This window comes from Peromyscus leucopus, chromosome 18, assembly GCF_004664715.2.
Source record: "Peromyscus leucopus breed LL Stock chromosome 18, UCI_PerLeu_2.1, whole genome shotgun sequence".
In the NCBI taxonomy this organism is placed as follows: Eukaryota; Metazoa; Chordata; class Mammalia; order Rodentia; family Cricetidae; genus Peromyscus; species Peromyscus leucopus.
In genome coordinates this window covers 22,625,195-22,642,375 of record NC_051078.1, presented here as the reverse complement: position 1 = coordinate 22,642,375, position 17,181 = coordinate 22,625,195, and the positions used below count along the sequence as shown (strand labels likewise).

Here is a 17,181-nt window from a genome sequence, read left to right as displayed (position 1 = left end):
CCTGACATCATGAACAATTATTGAGAATTGTCCTGACTTAGTAAGGGTGGTGATTTGACTTTTGTTTCTGTAGTGATGGTAGCTTGGTTTTGGAAATATTTTCAAGAGAATATGTCAACATCTTCTTGGTCTCCAGCATGCATCTTTTAAGTCTCAGCTCAGGGCATATCCAGATCTCTCTCCCAGGAAGGATTTGCGAGTGCATCTGTATAGGAGCTCAGAAAGAAGCAAAATGCCCTGCTTTGACTCTTTATCTCTCACTGTAAAATGTCAATCCTGCAAGTGTTCCTTCAGTGCAAGCAATCAAAGCCCCCATCAGGGAGTGCAAGCTACCCCAAGCAGAGCAGAGAGAAACATGACATTTAGAAACCACTCATGACAGGTCTACTCACCCATGCAACTAAATATTTTATGTTCCACACACTGATCAAATATTTTTTTAAGTAAGCTATCCAGCCCCTTGCTGATCTATGCAAAAATGTCATTTCTTGAGCTCTCTGAACTTGTTCTTCTTTCATAGTTTTCTTTCTTTTAAGAAATAATCACTCTAAACTACATTGGCATTTTCAGTAAATTTTAATGATAAAATTGCCTGCTTTACACAAAAGTAACCTGTGTCAACCACTTCTGTGAAAAATTTCAAATTTCATCAACTAGAGCTATGAAAACTTAGAACTCCTAAATTGAAACCATGAAATACAAATAAATATATATAGCAAATATATGAGCATAGTATTTATATAAAAAACAATATGTATTCTATCTGAAGAAATGAAAAATAATTATTTAATTCATAGTAAATTTAAAAGAAATATTTAAAATATCAAAAGATCATCCTTTATAAACATGCATTTAATTATTTTATCATCTTTCAAATTATGTAAACACTTAAATATCTCAAAGGCTTCTAGGTAACTCTTGTGTGGAATTTATTAAAATTCCAAAAATGTCTAACAAAGTACACCAGCATTATTTTCTTCCTTTGCTACAGTGTAAGGTAATCTATTATTATAGACTCATAAAAAGAAAATACAAAAAATATTTAGCTAAATACTAAATAAAGGAAGCTAAGAGAGGCAAAGCTATGAAGAGCTCAAACTATACCAGTTTGAAAGCTCAGTAAGTTTTAAGCATCTTTGGGAGACATTGTTTGTCTCCCCATAAACTGTCACATTCTGATTTAGGATTGTTTGTGAAATGAATCTAGTCACTAATGGGCCAAGATATCACTATACCCTCTCTCTTATAAATCACGGCAATTTACTCAGTAGGCATGATCTATCCCTTATTCTCTCATTCCCCATAATCCAATCACTTCCTCTCATGAGCACTTTCCCCCTGGTTTTCACAATAATGCATTTTCTGCAACTAATAACCATCATTTCCTGATTTTCATGCTTCTATCCTTGCACAGGAATGTGGGTCTTATGTGGGTCAGGGTCATCTTTCCCATCCATCTGTGTCTCCGTGCTAAGTGTGTTAGCTGAAAGGTGAGTCTGGATAGACCATCATTTTGCCTAGTCCCTAGAAAAGTTTGACTGCCCCCTAAGCCTGAACGACTTTAGTAACCAATGTCTTTTGGTGTGCCTGATATTAAACTATCAGGAGTGTCACACTCAAGGACTTATTCAGAGTGTTGCCTTCTACATATCGCTATAAATTAATGTTGAAACCATTACAGTAAGTACTTAATAGTTGTTTTAATGGTATCATTCTATGGGTGAATTTCCTAAAAGTATACATATTAAATAAAAATAAAAAGTGACAGCAGTTCACAAGGTCAAAAATCTCGAGCTCTATGAATTGTAATTAAAATGTTCTTTATGTCTATTTTCATTCAAGTTCAGTTTAAACTTTGTTTACAAATGCCTCCTGGTCAGGTTATGGTAGTTCAGAATCTGACATGCTGGACCACAAGATTCCTAACAACCATCATCACTAAGTGAAGGGTTCTATAGCTTCTCTTTTGCAAAGGTATCAATCACCTCTAGGATTGTGGGCTGACTTTGACACGGGACCTGGAAGAATTAGCTTTATGTTTCAGGTATCTCTAAAGACTAGAGAAAATTTAGTTGGGGTGTAGATGTCTTTGTATGTAAAGGACCTGAAGCATTACAGGCCCCCAAAGAAACACAGCGTTAGATTTGCCATGTTTCTATACAGTAAGAGCATCGCAGTGCATGCTTCTGTCCAGTGGTCCCATGAATGGGATATCAGATTGTTTTTCCCTCAAGACCTGTGGTTTCCTTGGCTGGAATAAGATAACACTGTTAGTATATAAAATATTTCCTATCATTTTATAAACCTCAATTTTGCTCTACAGTTACTCACAACAATGTATAGCACCACAAAGAGCAGGCACTGAAAACCTAAGAATTTGTCAAATTACACCATATACTAAGTATGGAAAATGATTAATGGATGCTCACATTATTAGACTTTACCATATAGTTATTTCATTTAATTCTTAAAGGCGTTATCTGTTATCATTTCAGACCAGTTTACTAAAGAAATGCAATGAAAGAAATACAAATTCCATTATAACACTCGCATTGCCAGATAAGAATTAAAACATTCCAATATTGTACTTGATTTAGAACAATATATTTTTTTCTAGAATTGTATCATATTTACAAAATTACTTTGCAAAATAGTGACTTTAGGCCAGCAGCATCTGTATTATCATAAGTCATAATAACTCAATAGTCAAAAGAAAAAATAGCTACCAACTATGCCATACACTGAATCAATTGAACCCTGGGGAAAGGCGCAATCAATTAATATGCACCTAGGACAGTTATTTATTGTCCATACGTAAGTAGCATTGCTTTCTAATGTCAACTACCTTTGGAAATGTAGTAGCAGTGGTAGAGATGGGGAGAGATTAGCCGTTTCCTGACTCTGTGATGGCTGGGAGGATAGCTGTATAGGAGTTTGGGAGCTAGTAATCAACCTGGGGACACATGGTTCTGAGAACAGTCACTCCACAGACTGGCCTACTATGTCATCTTGGTGATGGATAAACTGTGGAATAACTTCACTACTACCATGGCTTCTTCCAGTCTCCAAAGTTTCTAGAACATAATAGGTCATCGTGTTCCATAAAAGCATAAGGAAATGTACCCAACCCCAGTTTGTCTTGGAAAGAGACGTGTAATTGCCGGGCGGTGGTGGCGCACGCCTTTAATCCCAGCATTCGGGAGGCAGAGGCAGGCGGATCTTTGTGAGTTCGAGGCCAGCCTGGGCTACCAAGTGAGTTCCAGGAAAGGTGCAAAGCTACACAGAGAAACCCTGTCTCGATAAAGAGAGAGAGAGAGAGAGAGACATGTAATTAATAAAAAATCACTCAAGACTAGAAGCAGAATAGAACATGAGGGCCAAAATAAACATGGCTGTTTTGCTCTCTTGCTCATTTGTTATATGGCATAATTTAGGTGTTATTATCATTTGGGTATCATTAAAGAAAATTAAAAAGCAATAGATTAAAAAAACCTCAAAGGTATACTTTGAGGGTATGTGTGTTACAGAAAGCCCCATCTCATTCATTTATAATTGGAGACGCTTGGATTACTTGCTAAAAATGTGGATAAATATATCCAGATCTTTCTTAGACCAATTAGTTAGAACTACTATATCACACAGAGATATTTTTGTAATTTCATGTAACTTTCATTTCTAGTATATTAGAAAAAGGCATACAATTTGTTTATACATATGAGATTTTAAAAGAATTTTTGTTTATATTCTGAAAACATTAAGACTCTGTAAGAACCCTTTTCTGACAGTATATTGAAATGTATTTTAGTAGATTAATTTTATAACCTTGCTGATATTTCTTGTCAATATTATCTTGGCAGATGCTCTTTGTAATAGTACTTGTCACTATTCCACTCTTGGTAATGTCTATACTGTTACTGTGCTGACTTCCCACCCTGTTTCCTTTCAAGAAAATGTCTGTTTACTGTAGGTTGCTTTTGAAGTCAGTGTGGAGACCAGAATGACCTCAAACTCATTATCTCTCACCTCCACTTCTCAAATGCTGAAATTTCATGTATACGCAGCCCAGCCATGCTCGGTCTGCTAGTCATTTTACAGCACTCAGAGGAGAATTTTCCAAGTCCTGCTAGGGTGTGAGAGTGCAGGTTCAAGGCCACAGACCAACAAAGTACATGACTGTACAGGTGTGCAGTCTCTAGGACTGTGTGAGTCCATGACATGACCATGCATTAAGATTGCTGTTTCGATCACTGTTCTGAACAATGGAACCCATAGCTTTCAATTTAGTTACCTAGCCTGAGAAAAGTAGTTATCAGTATCACCCAGCTAGAAACCCTGAAACCTACAGCTGAGACCAGCCTATAAGAAACACTGATGCTACGGTGGCACAAATGTTATGGAAGTAGCCAACCATGTCTTGATTGTATTTAAGGCCCATGACATAATATGAAACCCATACCTCACATGCTAAGGTGGCAAAGAACCTCAGACAACATAGGTCTGGGGTCCTAAAGGAAAATCTACTAATGTTATTCCATTAAAGGACCACAGCAAGAAAATGCCACTTGATAGCATAATGTTACATCTTTAGAACAATACATCACTCAATTCCCATCAGAAGAGCTTCTTCTTGGAGTAGACAGAAAGTGACAGAGACCCATAAGTGGACAATGTACAGAATGTGATAGACTTTGAAGCATTGTTCCTAAATGGGATATCATTTATCAAACTCCTCCCCTCAAAACTCAGGGTTCTGTATGAAAGATGAGCCCAAAATATTGTAAGAGGCAGAGGTCACAGATGACCCTCAGAAAACTGTTCCATCCAGACACACCAGTGTTGGTGCATGTGTGAACTCACAGAATCTGTGACAGCATGCACAAGACTTGCATAAGTTCAAACCAGATAAAAAAAAACTACCAACAAGGAAAATGGGAAGTGTATACAAAGTCACACCCCTAATCAAGAAGCTATTTACAATCTGCAACTGTTAGAAAAAGGAAAATCAGTTTTCATCAATGGAGTATCATATCACTGGTATACCAACTGTACTTCAGGGCAGGTCCTATTCCCAAAAGAACTTGGCCAATACAAAATAGAGTCCATGTCTTTTGTGTGGCTTTTGTTTTGCTTTACTCTTTTTTTATTTGCTTGCTTGTTCTGGTTTTTGATTTTTATTCTTTGTGAGAGAGAGAGAAAGAGAGCATGAAACTATGTGGGTAAGGAGGTAGAGAGGGAGGATCTGGTCAGCACTGGGAAAGAAGAAAGAATATCATCAAGATATATTTTATGAAAATAGTAAATAAAAACATTTTCAATAACAAAAACATACCTGAGACCTGACATTACAGCAATCATGTTTGTTTTTATTTAGAGTTTTCCATAGTCAACTATGGGTTTTTATTATATCTTAGAAAATAAAGAAACAGCTGAATTTTTGCTGTTTTGGTAACTAATGCTGGTGAGGTAAAGTTATAGACCCAAACTCCCACTGCGCTAATCCTCCTTCACAGATCTTTCTGAACCAAATGAAAGACTATTCTCTGTAGAATGAAAGCAAATCCAACTAAAAATGAGATTTAAAGTTGCTGCTGAGAAAGGAGGGGGACTGTTTTAATTCTGAAACAAACTAGAGTTGAGGAATAAATAGGATAGAGGTTATTGTTTCCTTCCTACTCTAAAGAGTGGGCTCTAAAATGTTTTTTTTTAAATACAGTGATAACTTTTATAATTTCTTTTGCTTTAATTTATTATATTTGTTGCAAAGCAGTCCTTTTGCTTACGTTAATGTAATTTCAATAAAAATATTTTTAACTTTTTATTGATTCTTTGTGGATTTCACATCATGCATCCCAGTCTCATTCATCTCCCCATCATTCCTTTGTATCCACCCTCTGCCCTTGCAACCTCCTCCCCCACCAAAAAAATTAAATTAAATTAAATTTAAAAGAGAGATTAAAATCTCTTTGTGGAAGCTGTAGTGTGACACAGTGAGCCACACAGTGTATATTTTAGTCTACGCATCTTTACTTTTAAGTGTTTATTGCAATGAGTCATTGGTCTCGTTCAGCGCCTCTGGCTTCCATTACCCTATTGATACTGGGCCCTCACTAGGACTCTTCTTGCATATCCTGTTGTTTGTATTGAATTCTGGGACATTTGTTTAATAATTTGGAAAAGCTCATTTGACACTAATTATTAAGTGATATCGTGAAATGTTATTTGCTTAGTATCCATCTCTGAAGATTCCTTTACCCAACTGTCTTTTACTTGTGTGGCCGCACCCTAGGTATCAACACTGTGCTTCCCCTTTTTTTCCTGTGTGAGTAATCTTCCTTTACTATGTACATTTATTATACTTCATTATTTTAGCAAGTTGTTTATGAACTTTGAATTCTTCAATCATTCTAAAGGGTATCAATTATTGTTAATGTTTAGATTCATTTTAGAAAGTTATTTCTTCACTGTTTGAGATCCTGACAGAAATATTATGTACATATTATTTCCTGTACAAAAATTCAGACTTATGCTGATTAATAAAAAGAAAATCCCAAACTCTTAAAAACATTAAGTAGACCATGTCTTAAAATAAAAAGGAGATAAATCCATCCTATGTGGACAGTAACTCACTGGATGAATTTTACTTTTAACAACACCTATACAAATATTTGAAGGACAAGATTCAGAGGACAATTAAAGAAAATTTAAATCAACTAATTTGAAACATAGATTTGAATTTGAAATGTTTGTTCACTAAGTCACATGGCTTTCTTCAATGTCTATAGTATATTATAGGTACAAATACATGAGGGATGGACGAATAACCATAAGTAATGGTTACCTGATTATTTCTGTTTTTAAGGCACTCAAAGTCCCATCAGAGAAAAATATAAATTAGGATGTAATTTGTTTAATATTTTAGAAACACATTTTTGGGAGCCACAAACCAGAAAGAAAATGTCTTGGAGACTTTTTCAAAAATATAATTTGGAAAGAAAAGGTAGCTGGCCTTAAAAAGAGGATGAGAAGAACGCTAAGAACAGCAGAAATCCAGGAGCGTAAAGGCATAAATGGTAGTATGAAAAATTACTGAAATTCCACATAGGCAAACAAAAGCACCAAAAAGTTTTCATCATAGAAGTGGTATGGTAAAAATTAGGAAACAGGACAGACATTCAAGTATCTTTTGTACTAATCTAGAAGATGAATATGAAGAATACTCTTGCAGACCTCACTAAAGAAAAATAAATACAAAGACAAGAAAGATTTAAACATGAAAGTCCATTGGCCTCAGATAATGACTTATGAGTAGTGACAATCACCAAAAATAAGAACTCAGAATGATTTCTCAGTAGCTACATTCAACAACTAGATAGTCAGGTGTTTAATACATTGAACCAGGAAAGAAAAAAGGAGGAAAAGACTGGTCAGGGTGCAGAGGGGGCTGGTAATTGAATCTTTGAAAATCTAAAATGGTTAGACCAGTAACACCAATATACAGGTCTAAAGGAGACCCATTTTTAAAGGACAGATTTGAGAGTCCTAGGTAGCTAATATAGACAACTTTCAACAGCGTTGGACTAATTTCATTTATAGAATGAATTGTAACATTTCCCCCTCATGACAGCAGGATAGAACTATTCTAACAGTGTACTTCTACCCAGTCAGTGCATTTTTTTGTTTGTGTCCTGGATTCAGTGTTCCAATTTATGGCTAACATCACTTTGGCATTGCGTCTCTCTATTTGTGTTGCTCTAACATTGCTTGTAAGCATATTTTACAACTTAAATTAAGAAAAGTACGGCAATGCATTCACATTTTTTTAAAAACACATTAAGGTGTGTATACTCAGCCCTCTGCTTGCCTTTTCTTCTTTGTTAGTTTGTAAAGTGACATTCCTTAGAAAATTCTTTGATGAGGCATGTTTTGTTGAATTTTTTTAACCCAACAGATGTTTGGGTAGTTAAAATTCCTCATGAGTATGGTATCCTGTGGTTTTCACAACCTAAGCTCTATCCCAGGAATTTTCCTTTCTTACAGTCGCTCTGTCCTGGTGGTCTATAGGAGACGCACATTATCAGATTCCCGTTTCATTCCACACTAATTCACACCAACACTTCTTCAATGTTGTGTATTTTCTTAATATTACACATGCCTGTTGTACAACACAAAGATTTAACAGATTTTGATGCTATACTCTCCCACCACACAAGTCAACTTGAGGGTATGGATAATCAGGAAAAAAAATGGGTAGATATAATAATAAGCAAGTTGATGTTTTAAGTTAAATATCTCTGCCTTGTAATTTCGTGCTTTGTGTCTACATACACACAGAATGAAATAGAGATGTGGTTACTACAGAAATGACTTAAGGAGAAAATGTTTGCTTCAATTATGGAGATCACAGGACAAGAGAGAAAGAAGCATTATCTTGAATTGGCTTGGTGTTATTTCCTCTGTTCATTCTGGCTTATATTTGCAGATTCACAGTCAGAGTAAGACAATTTAGCTCTCAGCTTGCATCCTAAGTCGATTCCTGAGAGGATCCGTCCTGTTGCTCTTCTTTATGAGCCCAGGGAGATACAATAATAACATTTTCTTATGCTGCACACAAGCCTTTACCCTTGTGATTCATACTTTGACATTTTTTGTTATTTAAATTCTGAATGGTTTAATTTCAGATTAATCATCAAGCATTATCACTTTTTTTAAAACCTCCAAGTGTTGGTAAGATGTTGTATTAATAAATGCGTAGCTACAACTTGCCACAGTTAGAGCAAGCACACACTTATATGAAACATTGATTTTATATTGTTACTTCTGGTTCATCTAATTCTGTTACAAGATTAAATATTTTGTCTTAAGTTATATCATGAAACAGCACACCATTTTCTAATTGTAGGTAATAATATAAAATATTAATTATTTTTAATCTGGATTATCTGTTTTTATAAAATTTTTACTAATTTTTGATATGAAGAAACTTAAATAACATTGTTTAAGTGCTGAAAACTTAACTGCTTTTAAAGAGATTTTTGTTCAGTCATTTTAATTCCTTTTTATTGTTTGTTTGTGTTCTCTGGTTTTTTTTGAAACAAGGTCTCACTATGAAACTCTGGTTGTCCTGGAATTCACTATGTAGACAAGGCTGGCCTTGATCTCACAGAGGTCCACCTGCCTCTGCTTCCCAAGTGCTGGGATTAAAGGTGTGTACCACATATTCACCTCTAATTCCTTTTTATTTTAAACGTTATTTCACCACACAAGCATATATGTAGTACATGTATACATCTGTTCATCTGTTAATTATACATATATATGTAATGATATGTGTAGTTTATTTTAGTCTTTTATATAAAATAAAATCAGATTCTCCTTGGCTTCATAAAATTAATGAAATTGTACTCTATTGTACATATATGTAACTCAGAAATTAAAATATACATATCATTGGAAAATGTTTATTCTCTTATATCAAGTTGCCATATTCCTTAGAATAAAAGACAAGTAAATAATAAATTTATTAGACCTATGCACAAAAGACTTCTCATTTTAAGGGCTATAAAATTTATGAATGCTAAAAACATAATGTATTTTCACAAAGCTAAAATATGCACACATACACATCTATAACTTTATGTAAATGATTATTTACAAAAAGTTATATATCCGAAGTCTTGATTTAATTGACTACTTAAAATATAACTACTCTTTAAGATTTTTAATACTTGACTGGACTAATGTTTTTTCTTTTAAAATATTATTTCACATATATATGACACATGTAGCAAAGGTACATATATGTTAAATATATAATACATGTAGTACCTTTTTGTTTTCTATATCATATATATGTATGTGTATCTTATTATATGTATATTATATATTATTACATTATAACTGAAAATAATATAGTTGCATAGTGAATATGTATATATTTTTGCATATATACACATATTCACTATGCAACTGTTTTATTTTTCCAATTATAATAGTAATAAAAAAAGAAAATAGTTGCATAGTGAATAGGATAATATATGTTTATTGTATGCATAATATGTATATTATACATTATGTAATAATATATAATTTAATAATATATGATATACATATATAATAAGATATACATACATATATTGTCCTAATCACTATGTAACTATTTTCATTTACAGTTACTAGGATTAGCATAGTTATTTCTTTTCCACACCTGGAGGGGTTGAAAATACCCATACATCTTGACCGACCAATCTCAAAATGAATGTAAATTTTTTCATTTGTTTCTGCAAACTTAATATGGTAATAAAGTCTTAACAATGGGTAAGAAGTGTCAAAAAGTGGGGTATGGAATAGTATTCAGCTAGAAGCCCAAGCACATGGACTGCTAAGAATCCAACTTTCTTGCTTTATTTGCCAGATTCTGAATTGATATGATATGCTTTTATGCTAATTAAACAAATCTCTAGTAGCCTTAAGTGTCTCTGCAAGAGTTCATGCACTTGGAGAGTTTGCTTCCCAATACAGTGAGGGGGTAGAGGCAGGCACTTCATGAGCAAGCCGCTCACAGGCTGCAGGATGGAACCTTACATAGAAGACACTGAGAAACAGGCATATTCTAACCCAAAGTTGCAAATGAACAGGCCACATGTAATGTGTTTGGGATACACAACCGAACATATTTTTTAATTTTTAAAAATTAACCTCTCTCCCTCCCCCCTTTTCTCTCTCTCTCTCTCTCTCTCTCTCTCTCTCTCTCTCTCTCTCTCTCTCTCTCTCTCTCTCCCCTCTCCCCCACAATAAAGCTCTAAAAAGGTAAAAAAAAAATTAACTGCAAGTTAAAAAGTCAATGTGTTCACTTAAAAATATCTAACCTTGCTATTCCCTACCAAACATCAGAGGACCTAATAGATGGACCAGAGGAAACATGGCCTTTAGATAACACATTCTCTGCTCCTTTTCCATTGTTCCTATCATTCAACTGTCTTAGATCCACCCACTTTATTCCATGTGATACTCTTTCCAATAACATACAGTTTCCCAGGCTATAAAATTTCTTCGTTACGTTGAATGTTCTACTTTCTATCAAAATTTAGTTTGTCATTTTGCTACTACTCCTATCAGTTGAAGCACCTTAGGTCAGAGCTTTGCCAATGATTTCATCTTTACGTGTCTATTTCTTTATGCTTTCAGTTTTACTGTGACTGCAGAGGTCATAGACCTGAGATGAGAAGCTACTATTGTCATTTTCCTAAACAAAAAGAATTTCTAACAGTAGTCTGATAAGTAGTACTTATCATCATACCCATAGTTGCTATACTTCTTCTCTCATCCAAGAAGTTTCTTTTTGCCTCAGATGGTGATTATTGCAGACATTCACAACTGGCCAAAATGCAAAGAACAGTTGAGCAAGGGGTGCCCAAACCCACTTGGTTAAATGTATAATTCAACCCTGTCCCTAAGGGTCAGGAAACACCATGGAAGAGGGGTCAGAAGGTTCTAAGAACTGCAGGACCAGGATGCCTTATACGAGATAGTGTCTTAAAGACATGATAGGGCAGTCAGGTTGGATATCTTTTCCACACACAATTTTCTTAAGTGATCTACACAGTTACAGGTTGGAGAGTAAAGGAATCCTCTATACCAGTTCTTTGGAGAATCTGCTAAGTAAATCTGGGCATCGAGACTTCTTTTACAGGTTAATTGTATTAACTTGGAGATAAAAATATTGGAAGAACTTTAGCGTCTACACTAGTAAAACCAAATTAACTCTGAATGTATTAAAATGGGAAATTGTAACATGCTTTTCTCCCTGTAACTGAAGAAGAGTCATGGGGTTGGCATTGGTTAAAAATAAATTTTCATGTAGAATATACAATAAAGCTAATTGCGAGTGTATAGTGATGTGCTGTGGGTGGCAAAGGATGATAAACTTTTCAATGATTTGTTGATTGACTAACTGATGTGCTGAGAAATATGGAAACATACTCATAAAGATGAAATGACACAAACTCTTTTGAGTGATTAATAAATGGATGTAGGATAATTAATAAATAAATATATCACCTGAAAAAAAGACATGATAGGGAAGCTGCATTAATAAAACCTCAGAATGTGGTTGTCTAAGCAAGATTTTCATAATGGCAACCAGTTGGCTTGCCAGCAAAGATAGGGAAATTTTACAAGGTGTCACCTCTAAATGAAGAGCTATAGGCAATCAGCAGCTGCTGAGAGAGAGAATCAGTTTTCTCCAGAGATGAGCATCCTGATAGGTTACCTAATCCCAAGTGGGCAACCCCAAATCAACAGATACCTAAGAGCAACAGTAAATGGAACCAGTGATGTGTGTGTGTGTGTGTGTGTGTGTGTGTGTAAAAATAATTCAGTAATTATGGAAGAGGAGATCATGGATTTGAAAGGAAAAATACTGCAGTGATTGAAGGAAGAAGAAGGAGGACTAGAAATGATGTAAATATAGTACTTGTATACAAAATTATCAAAAAATTAAAAAAGAATAGCAATGTCTTCTTAAATAATCCATTTAAAATAACTATTCTCATCAACTAATCCAAAACTGAATCTAATTTGTTCCCACATTTATCTCTCCCCCTCCCCCTCCCCCTCCCCCCCCTCTCTCTCTGTTTTAGCACTGGCATCTTAACTATCACCTACATTGGACAACAATTCCTTCTCCCTTATCAACTATAGATTATTCAGTCAACTTTCATTTGTTTGAGAGATGCCTATGGAGTATCTACTTTTATCAGAAATTATCCCAGCTAACAAGGTAACAGTAACAATCAACAGACAGTTTTAAAATAACTAGGTAATTATTTATTCAATTGAAGGTAGTGCTATAAAAACTTGGTCCAGCCCCAAAGTAGTATGCCAGCCTGTGTTGGCTACCCAAGGGAAGCCTTACGACCTATGAGGAGGTGATGGGGGCAGGTTAAGGGGGAGGTGTGGGGAGATGAGAGAAGGGGGAGGGGGAACAGGAGTTAGCATGTAAAATGAAAATTTTAAATAATAAAAAAATTCTGAAAAATAACTACATGGCTATTTTAGATTTAGTTGTGAATAATTCTAAACATGAATCATTAAATAGATGGTTATATAAATATTTTCTTCTGTTCATGATAAGAAAGACAAGGTATAACATTTTATCCAGAAACAAAACAAAATAGGGATTTTTAGCAGTAAAACTATCATAGCACAAACGGGAGCTAAAGGTAAGGCAAAGTGGTTACAAGTCAGCTATTTTAGTATTAAAAAGTCAGTCTCAAGTTTAAGTAGCCACTCAAGATAGCTCACTTGGTTAAATTAATCCTGAACAGATGGAAGAGGAAAGGAACACTATCTGGATTTTCATTTTCTGCAAGCAAATCAATAATAGTATCTATGAAGATAACAAAGGACAAATATGGGGAGATTTGGTGTTTAGATTGTACTTATTTCGAGAGGTTTATCAGACATTCCTGCCTAATGCTATCAGTCGTAAAAATACACTGATCCGCAGTTCTTGGAAGCATTTAGGACTATAAGTAGAGATCTGAGCATAATCAATATGTAAGTAGACTTAAAGCTATAGGACAGAAGAAAGCTACTAATGTAAGATCTCCTAGGTGCTCTGTAATATTAAAGAAAAAGGCAAGTCTGGATTTCTGGGTATTCCAACATTTAGAATTAGTAAAACTGAGCAAGAAAAATTTGCAAGTGAGACTAAGAAAGGACTGATAGGAAGGTCAGGAAAACAAACAAAAAAATCCAGGGGAAAGTCTTCCAGAAAAGCCGAAGTATAAAAGAAAAGGACTGAGATAAGCAGTGTGTTGAAAGCTTGAGTTTTGGAGGTTCTATATCAAGTGTAGAATTACACTAAACAACATTTGTTAATCACTATGATAAAAATGATGCCAGGCATTCCAGGGAACTGTAACAAAAGATACATTCAGGAAACCAAACAAATGCTCTAGACAAAAGTTTATTATATTTGCTATAAAGACCTACAACAGAATCCATTTGTCACTAAAAATCGTGTGTGTGTGTGTGTGTGTGTGTGTGTGTGTGTGTCTGTCTGTCTGTCTTTCTGCTTGCCTGTCTGACTATCAGTCTTTGCTTGTCTGTCAGTCTTTGCCTGTCTGTCTGTTGGCTAATAAGAACAAACTCAGGAAAATTTAATTTTAATTTGAAAAGAATCCCTCAATAAGAGGCTTGATCAAGAGAGGAACAATATAAACTCCGTATTTAAAGAGTGTTGTCTTTTAATATAAAATGTTCCTGACCAGTTCATGTTTGAATATTTCATGACCAGCTACTGGACTTTTTTGGGAAGATTGTGGGACCTTTAGTGAAAAGAGGCTTTCAGGAGGAAGTACCTCACTGAAGGGTGGGTCCTGAGGGTTTATAGCCTGGTCTACTTCCAGTTCTTGCTCCAGCAAGCTAGTCACCATACCTTCCCCACTTATGGGCTTTGAATCTCTGGGGAACGATATGCTTGAGTCCCTTTTTTCTTAAATCACTTTGGTCAGGTATTTTGTTGCTGTGTATAAAGTAACTAAGAAGGAGGGCTTTTTACATTGAGTAGTGCTGGTATGAGCACTCATGTTGACTCTGAAGAAGTAGGACTGGGCCCAAAACAGCTTTTCAGAGAACATCTCCGTAAATGAGGCATTTAAAATTTGACTTGTAAGTCATTTACATTTCATGGAAATCCTCACACTTCTATGAGGACAAGACTCAGAATAAATAATAGAAATTGATTTACTCAATCATGGGTATTAATGTTTTTTTAAGTAAATGGGATGGCCAGTTATTTTAAAATATGAAACTTAAGTTCAAGAGCAATCTTTATCTATCTATACTCAATGATTTCCAGAAAAAAATTTTTATGACTTCTTCCTTAATATAAAAGTGCTAAACTGTAGATATTATTGTGAGAGATTATGCTTCTTTATATTACTTTTCTTCTATCTTCAGGTGAGTATCAGATAATTTACATTATTTTCCCAGAAACTCACATCTATTAGGGTCATCATATTTACAGTGTGCATGTTATGTATGTTTGTGTGGGTCTGAAGTCAATAAAAAAAATTGAGAATTCCACTTAAAATCCCCAAAACCAATATATTTGAAGTGAAAGTGTAGGCACCACTCCAGAGCAGCATATGACTAATCAATATGGCTTAATGGTATTCCACAGAGAGTCTTCCCATAATTCCTTGTTGTAATATAAGACTCTAGATGTTAACACAGGTTCTAGGGTTATATAAAAAGCTCTAACAATCACTGGAATTTAATTTTACATTCATTTCTGTTTAAATTAAAAACAAATATGTTGTTGCATAAATTGGTTTGCATAATGATTTATTTTCACATCTGGTGATTTTGTACACAATGGAATAAGTAGAAATTATTAACACAGACATAACATAACAGAAAGCGGTATGAATAAATAAGTCATGGCAGTACTTACGGCCAGGCAGAGTTTGTGCAGAAATCCAATTAGAAGCGTTGCCATACCCAGCATTGGTGCTGGCAGCCACTTGGAATCTATACCATCTATATTTCTTTAATCCATATACCGTTTCTTCTGTTAAGTTTGCTTCATAGACGAATTGAACTTTTTGATGTTCAACACATTCCTCAGAATCCCATCCTCTGCACTTCTGAGCGCGCAGTTGAGTGGTTATCTTGTAATTTTGGAAGTATCCAAGGATACTATCAGGTTTTATCCATGTTAGTGTTGCACTAGTTGACTGAACATTAGAAAGAGCTATATTTGTGGGAACACTGGGAACTAAAAATTAAAGAGAAAAATTACAAACATTATAATGCAGCCTGTGGAGATCAGTCATGTGACAATAGCACTCACATCATTTTCTTCACATTTTAATGAGCAGAATTTCATGTTGATTCTTTGGGGGCCATCATTTCAAAAGGGTCAGGGAAAAACATTTTGGTTTATTTTTCACTTATAGCTTTACTGTACAACCCTCTCTGAAATGGTTGTAGAAAAGCACTCTGGATTTGCATAGAAAAATTTACTAATTCAAAGATAATCATAGGCTTACATCATCCTCTGAGCTTCCCTAGAGATAGCCTGAATTTTTAATGTTCTGTTCCTAAGGAAGATTTTGTTTATTTATTTAAGTATCTAGAAAGCAAAAGGCACATTATTTATATTGGAAGTTTTGATTAAAAACTGTTGTAAATAAACAAGCTTACTTAATGAATTCATGTAATTAACTATAATGTCATTTATATTGTGTATAATGGAAATTGACACTTTCTGTAATATCACCCAACACACTAGCATTACTGTACAGATTAAAGTAACAATATATTGTCACAACAGTGTGCTCTTAGTAGGAGCCCTACAACACTTTAATTTTCTATCTAGGAACCATTAATCAGACTCAGAGCCCACTATTGGGGAATCAGTATCCACTGAATCAGTATACACTAAAGCCCATGATTTTAAAGGCAATTTATTGGAAAAGTAATAAAAGCATATTATAATTAGAAATATGAAAGATCAATCGGCTAAGCAGGATTGGAACTGTTGATGACCATGAGTGCTCATGCATACCTTCAATACCCTTTGCTAAGATGATATAGAAAAAAAGAATGATTATGACCTTTGAAAATTGCATGATTCATGAAAATTATGCTAATATTCAGATGAAAATTAAAGTTAATACATGTTCAGAAAACTCACTCATTCCTAAATACATCAAATTAGTAAAATATTTGATAAATATGTAAAGATAATTTATGAGTATGGATAATATTGTAGGTACCAAAAATATAGTAAACAAACCTAGACATAGTTCTTTGCTCAGTGAAATTTATATTGAAGGAGAATATGTACAATTAAAAATACAAATAAGGTGGGGAATGGAGAGATGGCTCTGTGGTTAAAATACAGTTTTGTTCCCTGAGAAGACTCTAGTTCTCTTCCCAGCACTCACAGATTTGCTTACCACCTTCCTTGACTCCAGTTCCTGGAGAGCTGGTTCCCTCTCCTGGTCTCCATACACACAAGGGACATATGCAGCACACATACATACATGCACACAGAAGCTTTCCGATCTCAAATATGCCTTGAAGGAGAGAAGACAGGATTAACTCCTGTGTAACTTGGAAGGTGTGAGAAAGGCAAGGAGAAATGAATGTGCCTAGACCTTGGTACTG

At 34.7% G+C, this 17,181-nt stretch overlaps 1 protein-coding gene across 1 annotated transcript in view; it reads right to left on the bottom strand.

Annotated features, from left to right (window-relative positions):
• Ptprq (protein tyrosine phosphatase receptor type Q) overlaps positions 1 to 17,181 on the bottom strand; it is a 188,215-nt gene that overhangs the window by 69,787 nt on the left and 101,247 nt on the right. The window contains exon 26 of the mRNA XM_028873029.2: positions 15,461 to 15,784. Coding sequence (XP_028728862.1) covers positions 15,461 to 15,784 — 324 coding nt within the window. The remainder of the gene's footprint in view (positions 1 to 15,460; positions 15,785 to 17,181) is intronic.